The sequence below is a fragment of the Corvus hawaiiensis genome, chromosome 30 (genome assembly GCF_020740725.1).
Source record: "Corvus hawaiiensis isolate bCorHaw1 chromosome 30, bCorHaw1.pri.cur, whole genome shotgun sequence".
Taxonomy (NCBI): Eukaryota; Metazoa; Chordata; class Aves; order Passeriformes; family Corvidae; genus Corvus; species Corvus hawaiiensis.
This window is the reverse complement of record NC_063242.1, coordinates 1211411-1227083: the sequence shown is the minus strand read 5'-3', so window position 1 is coordinate 1227083 and position 15673 is coordinate 1211411. Positions and strand designations below refer to the sequence as shown.

General features: G+C 42.2%; 1 protein-coding gene across 1 annotated transcript; it reads left to right on the top strand.

Moving 5' to 3' along the window:
- The first annotated feature begins 134 nt into the window (after positions 1-134).
- On the top strand, positions 135-15459 carry SDHA (succinate dehydrogenase complex flavoprotein subunit A). Its single transcript, XM_048289331.1, has 15 exons — positions 135-242; positions 2996-3082; positions 3370-3531; positions 4308-4451; positions 4588-4752; positions 5862-6010; positions 7224-7348; positions 9580-9748; positions 10330-10525; positions 11329-11500; positions 12804-12922; positions 13296-13407; positions 13968-14098; positions 14618-14731; positions 15113-15459. Exons 1-15 carry the CDS (start codon positions 171-173, stop codon positions 15197-15199), a joined length of 2004 nt encoding a protein of 667 aa, XP_048145288.1. The 5' UTR covers positions 135-170; the 3' UTR covers positions 15200-15459.
- The last annotated feature ends 214 nt before the right edge of the window (positions 15460-15673 follow it).

The window sequence follows — 15673 nt, the reverse complement described above, 5'->3', positions numbered from 1 at the left end:
TTCCATCACGCAGCTCTTGGGTGGGGTGGGATCGCACTGGCGAAGCTTCGCACGGGGGGCTCCCCCCCGCGGCATGGTTGGTCTGTCCCGCCGCGACCCGCGCGTGCGCCCTGCGCGTCCGTTCCCTCCTTCCTCCCCCCCCGCGCCCCCCCCCAGGTCTGCGGTGCGTGATGGCGGCGGCGGCGGCGGCGGCGCGGGGGCTGGCGAAGCGCTGGCTGCGCCCGGTCGCGGCTTCCCGGGCGGTGAGTCCCTGTCCCTGCTCTTGCTTCTGTCCCTGCTCCTGCTCTTGTCCCTGTCCCTGTCCTTGCCCTTGGTCTTGCCCTGTTTTCCTGCCGGCGGCGGCCCGGCTCCGCTGTCTCCTCCTTGACCTTGACCCGCCCGGTAATCTCCCCACCCCCGGCAAGTTCGGTCCCTCCGGTGCTATTTTGGAGAGGCACCGACCTCGCTACTCGTGTCCCGGGGGCAGGTTCCTGGAAGTAGGTGGCTGTGGGCATAGCTGGGCCGCGCCTCCCGGCTCGGGAAGCGACCGCCGTAGCCTGAGGCCCTGAGTAGGTCCTGAGGGACTGAGGGAGGTAGCGGGAACGGGATGTGCTGGGAAAGGCCCTGGAGGAGCCTGGCAGGTGCGGGTCCAGCAGCGGGGTAGAAAGCTCGCCGCAGACTCATTCTGTATCAGCAATAATTGCGTGTACAACAGGAGCAGGGACGTGGTTGTGCTCCACTGCGCGGCCCTGCTGGGACCATACCTCGAGTGCTGCGTTCAGTTCTGGGCTTCTCAATTGAGGAAGGACATTGAGGTGCGGGAGCGAATCCAGAGAATGGCAACTAAGCTGGTGAAGGGTCTGAACGCAAGTCCTGTGAGGAGTGGCTGAGGGAGCTGGGGTTGTTAAGCCTGGAGGAAAGGAGGCTCAGGCGGAAGTTTATCACTCTCTACAACTGCCTGAGGAGAGGTTGTAGCAACATGGGGGTCAGTCTCTTCTCCCATGCAGCTAGTGACAGAATGGGAGAAAATGGCCTCAAACTGCACCAGGGGACATTCAGGTTGGACATCAGGAAGAATTTTTTCCCAGCAAGGGTGATTAGACATTGGAATGGGCTGCCAAGGGAGGTGGTGGAGTTACCATTCCTGAAAGTGTTTAAGGGAAGATGGGACATGGCACTTAGTGCTATGGTCTAGTTGACACGGTGGTGTTTGGTCATTGGTTGGACTCTATGGTCTTGGAGGCCTTTTCCAACCTAATGCATTCTGTGATTCTGTACCTGTGTGGGAAGCTAGTGTGTATCTGAGTTGCTTGAACTTGGCTGGTGATTGTGGCCAGAAAGGGCTGCTGAGGCGTCTGGCAGGTTTGTGTTGGACTGTTAAGTTACAAGACTGTAAGCTGGGCTGTAAGTCCTGCGTGAAGGCTTGTTCTTCTCCATGGTGAGGTGGGATTTTTCCATTTCTTCTTACTGTTCTCATCCTGCATGTCCATAAAGAGCTTGGGATTACAAAAATGAGCTGTAGTTGCCCTTGTGTTACAAAGGAAGTGCAGAAAAGACAACTACAGAGAAAGGGAAATCCTTAAAGAGTGTCTCCGTGTTCTAGATGGAAGTGAGTTGGCCCTGGCTGGACCTTAAGTTTCACAAGGGTCGTGATCTTCCTGGCAGCATAACAATTCAGGATCACTGCAATCAGTGTTTCCTTCAGAAAAGTGTAACATCTTTTTCTGCTTTGCGGACTTTTGTTCGGACTCAAAGCCGGTAACACAGCAGTGTGGAACAGAGAGAGGAGCTGCCTGGAGGAGAGTACTGGTAGAACACTATGAATAGGTGTTGAGACTGATCTCTCATTCCAAGATGACAGTAGAAACCAGAAACGTGTTAGCAAGTATAATGGCAGAGTAAGATCTGCTGTTATGCAAGAAGATAATTTGAGGAAACTGGTATGAGAAATGATAAAACTAGATTGAGGAATGTGTACTGTAGTTTACTTCATAGATGATGGAAGAGGTGCACATTTGGAAGTAATGGGCAGGGAAGAGCTCCTTGTTAGCATATTGTAGGGTGATTGAACCATGAATGTAACAGCTGCTGGAAAAGGCAGATAACACTCAGCGAATTTTAGAGTATGTTTCAAATAGGGAAGTGCCGATGTCACTGGACAGGTCACACACATGGTTTTGTGTTGCTGTTCTCAGCAATTGTACGTGCTGAGTTAGGCTTTTTGTTTCTGAACTGTGTAAAGAAGGAATACCAGATTCTGATACATTGGAGAGGTGGAGACTAAAATTCTGATTGTTCTAATCTATCCAAGCAAAGATTGCATACTGAGTAGGTTTGGGTGCAGTGCTTGTTGTTTTGGTTTGGTTTTGAACATGTTGGGGGGAGGGAGTGACATTGCAGAAGGGTAAAACTTGCACACTTGTGCTTAGTTTATGTATTAATAAATGGTTCCAAATTGGTCACTAATTTCATAAAGAATAAGAGAAATATCTCTGACTTTTGAAGCAATGCTCAGCTGGAAGACCATTCCCTACAACCTTTTTTAATTTTCAGTACTGTGACCACCTGAAATAATTCCAATTCTGGGGATTACTTGACAGGAGAGTAATTTTCCATTACTTCCTATGGTTTCCACAAAGCTGTCTTCATCTTTGCTTAATTATGAAAAACTACAAGAATACTACAGCATTAATTGCAAATACATTCTTCTGTCAATACAGCCTCAGACAGGTCTGAGAGGCTGGTCACTGTTAGTGAAGTAAATAATGCATGGCCTGGGACGCCCTGTTAACTTCAGGCTGTTCTCTCATCAGTCAAACTTTTTTTGATTATATGGCATGACTGTAGGAAAGCCAGAGGTTCATTGCAGGTAGCTCTAAAATACATTAATATTCTTGTATATGTGCTCCCAGTGGTAAGTGAAGATTTGTTATAAATGTAGGGTAGCTGAGAATGGCGAAAGTCTATCCTATGGAAACATTTGTTCCATAATAGTTGTCTTGGCTTCTTTCCGTAGTGGCCAGCAGCGTGCCAGGCTCCCACACGGAACTTGCACTTCACAGTCTATGGAAAGAAAAATGCCTCCACAAAGGTTTCTGACTCGGTATGTTTGTACTTTTTATATTGTGATTCAGTAATGCACTAAATGCTTGACAGACAGGAAACATCACGCTTGTAGTGGAAGTTGCCGTTAAGTATTTCGTGAGACTGAGTTGCTGAAATGCCTGACTCTTTTTAATGATGGTTTCCAACCAAGAGAGGATAACAGATGTAGCAATTGCTGCAAAAGTCTATTGAGAACATTATACCTATCCTGCTTGTGTTTTTATGAAAATTGTTTGACCTCTCTTGAACTATTTGTGATCATAACAAACTGATTTATTTTTCCAGATTTCTACCCAATACCCAGTAGTGGACCATGAGTTTGATGCAGTTGTTGTGGGTGCAGGAGGAGCAGGCCTGCGGGCTGCCTTTGGTTTGTCAGAAGCTGGGTTTAACACAGCTTGTGTTACCAAGCTGTTTCCCACCCGCTCTCATACTGTTGCTGCACAGGTGAGAAATGAGGCAGAGCCAATGTTTAAAAAATGCTTGCTGTCAGAAGGCTGATTTGGATGTAGAATAATCACAGAACGGTTTGGGTTGGAAGTGGCCTTAAAGGTTACCCAGTTCCAACGCCCCTGCCATGAGCAGGGGTTCTACCCATTAGATTAGATTGCTCGGGACCCCATCCAGCCTGGTCTTTAACACTTCTAGGAATGGGGCACTTGAACATCTTGTTTCAAGGCCATGCTTCTTTTTATAAATATTGCATATTTAGTAGAAACGTTTTAGGGGGGTAATATATCATAGAATCACAGGATCATTAAGTTGGGGAAAGACCTCTAAGATCACAAGAGTCCAACCATTAAGCTATCCCTGCCAAACTTTATAGTAAGTAACAGGTACGTTTCATTTGGCTTCCAAGCCAGTGATGTTGCAAGACACATTTTTTTAATCTCACTTCCAGTTGTTCTTAAAATCCTTATTTCCCCTTATGTTTTCATTTCATGATACTGCCTCTTTTTTCTTCCCCTTTTCTAAACATTATCAAAATGCAGTGCTGCTTGTCTCCCCTGAGTGCAACTGTGATTCACTGTTTCACACAGAACAGCAGGACAAGCCATTGTGAAACTGAGCAGTTTACAGGTTTTTCACAGCCACATTAAATCTGACTTTATTTCTTGTACATAGATGCATAACTGGTGTGTGGTTTTTAATAGAAACAAGGTAAACCTACTAAAGCTGTACTTGAGTAGTGTAATTCCAGGAAAATGGATTTTCATTTACAGGGAGGGATCAATGCTGCTCTGGGCAACATGGAGGATGATAACTGGAGGTGGCATTTCTATGACACAGTGAAAGGGTCGGACTGGCTGGGTGACCAGGATGCCATACACTACATGACTGAGCAAGCCCCAGCTGCTGTGATAGAGGTGAGACTCATGGGATTTGCTGTCAGCTGTAGTTATAAATAACACAGGCTAGCTTCCAAGGAGATCTCCTTAAAATAACTTCTTGTATTGTGATGCACAAGCAATAGCTTTTGATGCTTGCATTTGGGTTCAACAGCTGGAAAATTACGGGATGCCATTCAGCAGAACTGAAGAAGGAAAAATCTATCAGCGTGCATTCGGTGGACAGAGTCTTCAGTTTGGAAAAGGAGGACAGGCCCACAGATGCTGTTGTGTTGCAGACAGGACTGGACATTCACTCTTACATACTCTGTATGGCAGGGTAAGGAGTTGTGAAGTAAACTTGGTTTGGGTTTTTGCATTTGCATTGACTGATTTTTTTTTCCCTTTTCCCCCCAAGAGGTTGAAAAAAAAAATCAATCCCAGAGCAAACAAACATGTAGCTGTTCACATATGAATGAGGAATCCAGGGGACTGGCTTACAGCGTTTCTGGGTTATCTTCCTTCCTGAGGCAATGTGGAAGGATGAAGACAATGGATACTAATTAGCGTCAGCTTTTTGGTCTGGACTAGTTCTGCACTGTTAGTACTTTTGTGTCTGTTAACTAGACCCAAAGAGAATTTATGTAAACTTTGCCCCAAAAGCCCTTTTTTTCCAAAAATTTGACACAGCACCATTGGGGAACTCTGTAAAGAGGCACAAGCCAGCATTTTTTTTCACTCGTCTTCAAACTGGGAGGAGGGGGAAGCAAGGTGTAAATGAATTAAAGCCTACTGTGCATTCCTGAGCTTGTTCTATGGCAAGTAAGTGACTAGTGTTCCAGCATGTCTGCCTGTTAATTCTGCAAACGATAATTAAAGGAAATTCTGGCTGTTTGAAAATGGTAGTGAGCTACTTGAAACCAGAAATCCAAGTGCCCGGTAGCTACTGTTTTTTATTTACTTGGTAGCCAGCTAATTGCTCTCCTCCAGCTTCGCACTGTGTGTGCTGCTGCCATACAAATTCTCAATGCTGCCAAACACTGCTCTGATCCCTGAGGGCATGAAAGAATGTTTGACTAGTTGCCTCCTGCTCCTGCTGGTTTATTGGGCTCCTGGAAGTGTTTTCCGTATCTCTGGGAGCGCTTAAGTGCGACGTGCTTGTACATGTATGGAGCACTGCAGCTGGCTAATGTGTTGCCACGTGTAGAGTGAAATGGTTAAGTCCTGCTGACTCACTCATGACTGCTCAGAGTTAAGTGCTTTTGCTGCTACTTGTATCTTTTAAAGCTAGAGCAGATTAATTAGCAAATTCAGTAATAAATAGTTACGAGGAAACAGTCTTCTGTGAGAGTTGGTGGGGATGTTTTTTATCCTGATACAGCCCATGTGTATTCACAATTTTGAAGAGAGGTTACTTCAGTAAAAGTTCCTTTCCTAATTTTCCTCCAGTCTCTACGATACGATACAAGCTACTTTGTTGAATATTTTGCCTTGGACCTACTTATGGAGAATGGAGAATGCCGTGGTGTTATTGCCCTCTGCATTGAAGATGGAACCATACATCGTTTTAGGGCAAAAAACACGGTCATTGCCACTGGGTAATGTAACATTTGGGATGAAGGACCAAAACTTGGGAGCGTTATCAGTTGGAAGTTTGTGTGCTTGCATGTGTATTCAGATCCACAGCGTGGAGAAGATACATTGATTGACAAAACATAATTTATGGGTTCATTCCCCTCCACACTTAAAGGAATATAACTGAATTCAGTCATTCCCTCTGAAAGAAGGCACATGCTGATTTTGTGACCATGTATAAATTTGGTATGAGGTCTAACTTTGAATTCTAGAACAATGGCATAAAGTAAGAATATGTAAGAGTAATATATATGATTCAGATGGTCTTTGATTTTTAAAACGTACTCTTTAAAACAGCCATAGTTGCAGTGCTTCCAATGTGTCTGTAGAGTTCTGAATTTCCTGTAGGAAATGGCTTTTGTCAACATTCCAGAGAATCCGTTTCATTAAGATATTGCCACTGTAATTCTAAGTGTTCTAGGATGAAACTATCATAATATGAGTGTAACTTAACATTACTTGGTTGCAAAGTTTGTTAGAATGTCTATTAGAATGCTATTTGCATTAGTCTTCTGCTGCTTATGGCTGTGTCCTATTTCAATATGAAAAATATTTATAAATGTATCTGTAAAAGATACAAATAAATTATGTAGGCAACCAAATTTGTCTTTCTGACACATTTTTCATGCTTGTGTACTTTGAGGTACACAGAATATGTACATTGCTGTTTCTTCTGAGAGTTTGTCCTGAAATTGGGCCGATCGGCTGTTCTCAATAATGTTGGAGACTAACCTAGATGTTTGCAGTGTAATAATTCATGTTTAGTACCTGGCCAACTAAATTTTAAAATCTAAGAATATAAAACCAGGGGGATCTAAACCATTGTTATATGCTATTTTTTATAAAACTGCTAGTGATAGTTCAAATGAAGTGGAATGGTATGGATTGAGAGAACTTTCTGAAATAACTTTTTTTCCTGGCAGAAAGCTTCTGATATTAACCTAACTATCCTGCTTTGGAATTGGTACTCTTTTTCTGTCACCAGACATTTTTCAAATATGGTTGAGCATAACTGTGCTAAACCAGTTTTGTTTTCTTTTGATTGAACTTCTGCACTTTTCTTGTTAACCCTTTTCTGTACTTCCACAGTTGTGCAAACAGCATAGTTTGGTGGTATGTTCTAGTGATGTTTTAACTTTTCTTCCTGCTAATTCTATTGACTTTTGTGTTCCGTAGTGGGTATGGCCGCACTTATTTCAGCTGCACATCTGCTCATACCAGTACTGGTGATGGCACTGCCATGGTCACACGAGCTGGGCTTCCTTGCCAGGACTTAGAATTTGTGCAGTTTCACCCTACAGGTACAGAATATGAAATAGTACTTGCAGCATTATTTTTAATGAGTTGAACAGATTTTTGTGTTGTTTTAAAATCTCACAGAATCACAGAATATGCTGAGTTGGAAGGGGCCCATCAGGTTCATTGAGTCCAACTCCTGCCCCTGCACAGGACACCGCAAGAGTTGCACCATGTGCCTGAGAGCAGTGTCCAAACGCTTCTGGAACTTTCATCTGGCTTGGTGCTGTGACCACTCCCTTGGTGGGAGTTCCAGTGCCCCGTCATCCTCTGGGTGAAGAACCTTTTTCTAATATCCAACCTAAACCTCCCCTGACACAGCTTCAGGCTATGCCCTCAGGTCCTGTCACTGGTCACCACAGAGAAGAGATCAGTGCCTGCCCCTCCTGTTCACCTCACAAGGAAGTTGTAGACTGCAATAGGGTCTCCTCTCAGTCTCCTCCAGGCTGAACAGACTAAGTGACCTCAGCTGCTCCTCATTCAGCTTCCCTTCAAGGTCCTTAACCATCTTCATTGCCCTCCTTTGGATGCTGTCTAATAGCTTAATATTGGTTTTATATTTTTGTGCTCAAAACCGCACACAGAATTCAGTGTGAGGCCGCCCCGGTGCAGAGCAGAGCGGGACAATCCCCTCCCTTGCCCAGCTGCTGATGCTGTGCCTGATGCTCCCCGGACACACTTGGCCCTCCTGGCTGCCAGGGCACTGCTGACTCATGGTCACCTTTCCACTGACCGGGACTCCCAGGTCCCTTTCCATGGCACTGCTTTCCAGCATCTCCTTCCCCAGTCTGTCTGTACATCCAGCGTTGTGTCCAGCCCAGGTGCAGAATCCGGCATGTTCCCTTGTTGAACTTCATACAGTTGGTGATTGCCCAGTCCTCTAATTTGTCGAGGTCTCTCTGCACGGCCTCTCTGCCTTGGAGGGAATCGACAGCTCCTCAGCTCCTCCCAGTGTTGTACCATCTCCAGACTTGCTCAGTATCCCTTACAGTCCTGTGTCCAGTCATTTATGAAGATGTTGAAGAGCACAGGGCCTAAGACAGAGCCCTCTGGAATCCCACTAGTGACAGGTCACCAGCCTGATGTCACCTGAAACATGGTGTGCTCACGTCAGTTTGCACTTTTCTGCAGCACTTGAGTAGTTGCTTGTGATGTGTTTAGACTTGTCTGCAACTGTTGTTGAATATAAATTTGAGAATAAGATAAAACGTGAGAAAGGTCTCTGCTGTTGTAATTTAAAGAGCAATGTTAAGTATTTTGAGGTGCTGTCTTTACAATGCTAACAGGTTTTATGAATTACAAGCTGAAACCACCTCTTAAACTTGTATTTCCATTGTCCTTAATATTTTAAGGGGTTTGATATTAGATAAAAGAGCAACGGGATAGGATAGGTGCAAATGTTAGGGAATTCTGTATTAAGTGGGGTAGTTGAAGTCCAGGTATATATTTAGAACTGCAGTTTTATAGCACATGAGCAGTATCTAAACTGAATAACAATGATCAAAAACTAGATTTGTAGCTAATTAAATGCTTCAGTTTAATTCGTGATGTGATTTTTTGTAAATGCTTTGCATACTTTTACAATGTTGTTGTATCATAGAGATCCAATATTCAGTTAACTTAGTTAAGGTTTTTCTAGTTAAAGCTTCATTGCTTATATGATAATTCTGTAGCTTTTAAGATAACTATCAAGTGCATGAGTTAGTTTGCATTTTTGTTTTCTGTGATGACCAGTGCTGCAGGATAACAAGTAGGCCTTCCTTCTCTAAAGGAAAACTGAGTAAGCTTTTACATTCCACAGGATTTGAAGTCATCCTATGCTTTAGCATAGGAGAAGAGGGAACAAAAATGAGCAAATGGACCCTGAGAGTATCAACTTCTGGTTTATTAAAAGTTCTAAAATAATTGCTGAAGGTCTACAAGGTCTTCATAAAATTCTCCTGACATATTGATGGGTGCAGATCACTTCTAGTTTTAATACTTGAAATACTACAGGTGTTCCAGATCAACTTGCTTACCTTTAGGAAAGAGTGTTTAAAAGGACTAACAACACTTTTTTCTATGTAGTCTTGAGGGACAGTTCCTGGTGGTATGATTAGGGTGGAATGAAATCTGCCCCTCTTATCTGCTTGTATTATTTTGAGAAGACCTTGTTTATTCAGTGTTCATGATCCTGATGAACATTTGTGAAGCTGTGTAGAGAATCTCCTTTGATGGCATTTTCTTTCTTGAACAGGTATCTATGGGGCTGGCTGCCTTATCACAGAAGGATGTCGTGGAGAGGGAGGTATTCTAATCAACAGTCAAGGTGAAAGATTCATGGAGAGATACGCACCTGTTGCCAAGGATCTGGCTTCTAGGGATGTAGTGTCTCGCTCTATGACCATAGAAATCCGTGAAGGAAGGTTAGTTAAACGCTCTTAACAAAGCTGCAGAATAAATACTTAATCATACTAGACTGTAGGAATTGCAATACTTCATTTGATAAGCACATGGTAATTCATGAGGGTGAGCTTTAATGACTGTTAAGCTGATCTCTGTGTGTGAGGCAGAAATCTTTCTTGTTAGTTCCTAATGATACTGACAGAGAACCGATGATTTTAAGAGTCTCCTGTTTGAATTCAGTGTGTCTAGAGACAGTTGCTCAAACAAGTTTAATGTATATGCTCTTACTACAAACAATTAAAATAATTTGGTGCTCTGTTCTCTTGACTACTTACCTAATTTTTACATATTTCTGCAGAGATGTAATAGTTTAAAGTCTTAAATAATGTGAATTATTGTGAAAAGAAAACTGGGAGTTGGAAAATGGCCTCAATTCACCCAAGTGCCACAGTCTTATTAAATATGCTAGATACTAATTTTTGTCAGATAACATTTGAAAAAGAACTTATTTATTTTCACAGATGAAACAGATTGGATTAGAAATGCTACTAGTGTTTGTAAATTCCTGTTATGTATTCCAGTGTTGCTTTTTTTTTGCTAGGGGTTGTGGTCCTGAAAAAGATCATGTGTACCTGCAGTTGCACCACTTGCCACCACAGCAGCTGGCAACCCGTCTCCCAGGGATTTCCGAAACAGCCATGATATTTGCTGGAGTTGATGTCACTAAAGAGCCTATCCCTGTTCTGCCTACTGTGCATTATAATATGGGAGGTATTCCTACTAACTACAAAGGACAGGTAAGGAATACACGTCACTTTTGGACTGTATTTTCATCATCATACTAAAAAATTATTTTCCAAATAGAAAAGCATTAAGAATGTTTTTCATAAATATAAGGATGCTTAATACAATTTTTAATAATATAATAATGATGTCAGAGTACTTAAAACACACAGTCTTTTTTGTGTTCTTAAATAACTTGATAGCCAAGTTCCAGTCCATCTGGAGGTGGGAGTCCCCAGAAACAGCTAAAATGAAGTTACTGTCACGTGTGACAACAATTCTCTGTTTATCAAGCTGAGGATAATATAGTTGAACATAGATCAAAGTAGGGCTCTATTGCATTCTGTAACATGAGTTAACGCGTATTATTCCTCTGTTGTTCATGTAATTTAAACACTAAAGCAGATCCTCCAACTGACACTAGTTGGAAGTCAATGTGATGGTGTCAACTGAATTCTTCTCTTTGTGTATTGTACTTGTTGAATTTCAGTGTGAAATTTTGCCTTAGAAGTGTGTGCAGGTCAGACTTTATTCCTGCGCATTTCTGACTTGCTGCAGGGTTGTGGTGAAATGGAGCCATGCACTCTTCATAAGCATACATAAGGAGATCTTGGGGTTTAGTCCCATCTGTATTTACATACTGCATACATTACTACTTCCCCTTTAGAACTAAGGTAATTCTAGGTTTAGAGTTGGAAAAAATTTAAGGTTGTTGTGTTCCATCCTTACATCCACGTGGCCTCTGCAGATAAGGAGGTTTGCACTGTTACAGACTGTTTAAAAAAGCTGAGTATTAATGGAGTGTGTGCAATGTCAGGTGATCACACACGTGAATGGTGAGGATAAGGTGGTGCCTGGGTTATATGCCTGCGGGGAAGCGGCCTCTGCATCTGTCCACGGCGCAAATCGACTTGGAGCTAACTCCCTTCTGGATTTGGTGGTCTTCGGTCGTGCTTGTGCCCTGACTATTGCAAATACATGCAAGCCTGGTAAGTCTCACTTTTCTAGAGGTATTTGCCTTCATGATGTAATTTCTGCCCAACGAAGAGTTGTTGCTACCTGATTCAAATTTAGAATGATAGACATAGGCTCTTACTTGTTAGAAAAGGAAGAAATCGGTGTTTATGCTTTTTGTAGGTGTGTTCTTTGTCATGCAAATGTTTTGACATTACTGTTTGCTTTGTAATTGATCCTTTTAGAACTATTGGGCCAATGCTATTGGCATGAACAGTCAGGATTTTTGACAAATTAACACAGAATATTGAATGCAAAGACTGACTTCTCTACATCCTGCACCATCTTCTACATCAAAATGTAATCTGTCTTATACTTGGCACTTTTTGTATAGTGGAATTTGCTGCCACCTTGCTGATTTATATATTAGAAGGACTGACATGCAAGTGATAAGAGATAGATACTACAAATTGCAGTATTTCATTCCCTGGATTCTCACTGCTGAATCTTAGATATTTTTAAATAATCTGGTTCAGCAACCTGAGAAACAAAGAAGAAAGCTCTCCCTTCCAACCCCTAACAAAATGCTGGAAGTGCCAGTTGTATTGCCAGAGCAGCTGCAGTCCAGAAGTAGTTGTCTGTTTTCTTACTGCTTAATGTCCAAACTGCACCAACTGCAGAGATTGATGAATCCTCATGGAATCAGCTTAGATATTATGGTGCTTATTGTGTTTGGCTTTGTGTCAGCATTTTTTCAAATCCTTCTGTGGCTCTTTAGAATTTGAAATTGTAGAAAGGGGTTTATTAATCTGAATGCAAAGCTGCCTGTGAGATGAACTGTGCTGGTAAGATGCTGTGTTTGCTTTGTTGCCCAGTAACACATGGTTTCCCGTATTAGAGGCAAGATGCCAGGCTCATGTCTAACTGCCAAGCTTACTGACTTGTCCTGGTCCCTTACACATCCAAGAAAAGGTGGGAGGTTTGGGAATGAGGAGACAAGGAAAGCATAGCAGAAGGTTATTCCACAGGTTTATTCCATAGTTTAGAAGAATTTTCATCAAGTGCTGCTTCAAAAGAATGAACAGCAGAATTTTGCCAAACCTATAAAATCTCTATTAATTGTTATACGAAAGAATGGGATTCATGTTCCATTGAGAACTTTTAAATATATGGATATAATTAGTGGGACTTCAGGAAAGTTACACTTACTGTGTACCTCAGAGGAAGAAAACAGATTATGTTTTAGTCAAATCTGATTTTTAGTAATTACTAGTCTATGAAACTGCCAGAAACCAAACCCAAGCCTGACTACCAAACTTACTGGAATTTTCTTATTAGGAGAGCCAGTTCCCCCCATTAAACCAAATGCTGGTGAAGAGTCAGTTGCTAATCTTGACAAGTTAAGGTTTGCTGATGGAAGCATAAGGACTTCAGAAGCACGACTTAACATGCAGAAGGTAAGCCTGGGGAAGCTCTTGGGGACAGGGTGGGACAAGCTGCAAGCAATAGTGGAGTTTGGTGACTTGGCAAAGTGGACTTCAGGATTTGCCATGCAGAAGTAAAAACTGTGTGAGAAGATTGTGCAGCAAAGGTTGTATCACTTCTGTTAATTCCTTCTTCCCTTCATAGTTATTCCTCTTGTGTAGTTTACCTGCTGTATAGTAGAGTGGGATTTCAGTTGTTTGGGGTGAATGGAAGAATATGGGGGTTTTTCAGACTGCAGACAAGTTTGAACTCAGAACAATTCTGTATCAAGCTCTGCTGAAGCTAAGGAAGTCATCTGCTTTGATATGCTTCATATCAAACTGATTTTGTTTTACTGTGTTGCAGGCAATGCAAAACCATGCTGCTGTATTTCGTACTGGTTCTGTACTCCAAGAAGGCTGTGAGAAACTTAGCCAAATTTATGGTGATCTGGCTCATCTAAAGACTTTTGACAGAGGTAATTTGATAGCAGAGAGCACCTTGCCCAGAGTACTCTGGGAAGTGTATTGATGGTTTTGGTTTTCTTTTTTTCTGTAAACCTCATGTGTTTCTTGAATGTTTGGCTGAAGATTTTGGATCTTTCAAAATATTTTGTAAAGCCCTACTTATTAAACATAGTAATCAGGTAAAATACTTGACCTTACCAGTCATTTTCTAGTTGTGTAAAGTTACAAAGAAGCAGAGAGTGAAATTGGATTTAAATGTGTAAGGTACAAACTGCTCTCAGAACATGATGTGAAGTTGTGCAAATACTGAGATGAATGATGAACTTTGTCAGTGTCTTCTGAAAAGGCCAGGGAGGTGCAAAAAGGTAGCAAGACTATTCATAGGCTGGACACTCAGTTTTCATTCTCCAGCTGAGCAGATCATGATGCAGACAGATAAACTGCCATGTCTTGTGGTGTATCTTAAGAGAACTTGGTTATTTAAGTGCAACTGATGATGCACCTTTGGTTCACTCACGTGTATTTCTCTTGTTTGTAGACCATCTTCCATAGTATTTTAATATTTTACCAGGTATTGTGTGGAACACTGACTTGGTGGAGACCCTTGAACTGCAGAACCTGATGCTCTGTGCTCTACAAACCATTTATGCTGCGGAGGCTCGCAAAGAGTCCCGGGGTGCCCATGCCAGAGAGGATTATAAGGTATAAATGTTTTCTGTGACCTGCACATAGAATTGAATCTCCTTTATGTGTCCTCAGATGGATTCTTTTAGATTTGTAAGCTCTTCAAAGTACAGTCTTCAGTGTTAAGATTAGTGTACTGTTTGTTTGGAGTCCTATCTATTCTTTATTTATCTATTCTTATTTGTTATTTATAAGGGGACCAATACATGACACGCTGGGAAAGATCTAGAGAAGAGTTCCATGCGCACACCTGAGTGATTAGAGACCTCTAAAATAGGACTGTAGTAATAATATCATGGATGTATAAACAGGACATAAAGATGCATAAACAGAATAATTGAAGCAAGGAAAGTTACCTTAGAGCCCTTGCTAAGCCTGAGCATTTCAAATTGGACACGGGCAGTGTTAACAGAGAGCTTGGTGTCTGTCCAGAGACATGCTGGGTTACAGGTGTAATTGAAAGGCAGTTAATCTTGTGGTTGTGAAGTGATTTGCAGATACAGCTTCTGGTCTATACTAATCTCATTTTCTCCCTAGTTACGGGTAGATGAGTTTGATTACTCTAAGCCACTCCAAGGCCAACAGCGGAAGCCATTTGAGGAGCACTGGAGAAAGCACACGCTTTCCTACGTGGATATCCCAACTGGGAAGGTACTTTGAGCTTGGTGCTTGAGGGTCTTTCTTGCTGCTTCTCATAAACAGCCTTGGAAATGGTGATACTCCTGCAAATGACTGTCACAAAATTGAACACATTCCATTGTTGAGCAGTAGGCCTAACTGGGAGAAGTTACTGTTGATCTTTGGGAAGTGACTTTGCTATTTGAGCTGGAATTGTGTTTCCCCTTGTGGCTAGTTCAAAAGCTTTTTTGTAATGGTGACAAAACCTGTTGTTGGGTGTTTAGTAGAACTGCTTTATGGTATTTCAAAGGAAGAACTGAATTCTGATCCTATAAAAATCATAATTGTTGGTGTTTTTTGGATCTCATTCTCTGAATCCTGTTGTCCTAAAGTCTTTGTTCCCTCTTACTTCAGGTTACCTTGAAGTACAGACCAGTGATCGACAGAACTTTGAACGAGCAGGATTGCCAGACCGTCCCACCAGCCATTCGCTCGTACTAACAGCTTCCATCTCACTTGAAGCCCTCTCCCAGAGGGGTCAGTGTACATAAGCATAGCACAAGCAAACCAAAATAGTGTTGGCACTTAGCAAAATGAATGGAAAATGCTGACAAAACTTTTCTCCAGCTTGTATTCTGCTGTGGCTTACTGTACATTTATTAAAAGTGGAATGCAGAACAGCTTGTGTTCTTTCACCCATCTGTCAAAACTGACAGTGAAAACACAAAATGTGTCTAAATAAAGTCATTACAACTCTTGTATTTGTTTGAATATGCTGATCTGTGTATAATTACAATGCTCTTACTGTGAATGTGTAGTTATTTCCATATTTTAAGAGCAAGAAATGCAGTGCCCAGTGCCAGGACAAAGGACAATGGGCACAAACTGAAACACAGGAACTTCCATCTGAATATGAGGAAGATGATCTTTACTTTGAGAGTGGTGGAGTGTTCGGGTGGCTCAGCCTGCTTTCGA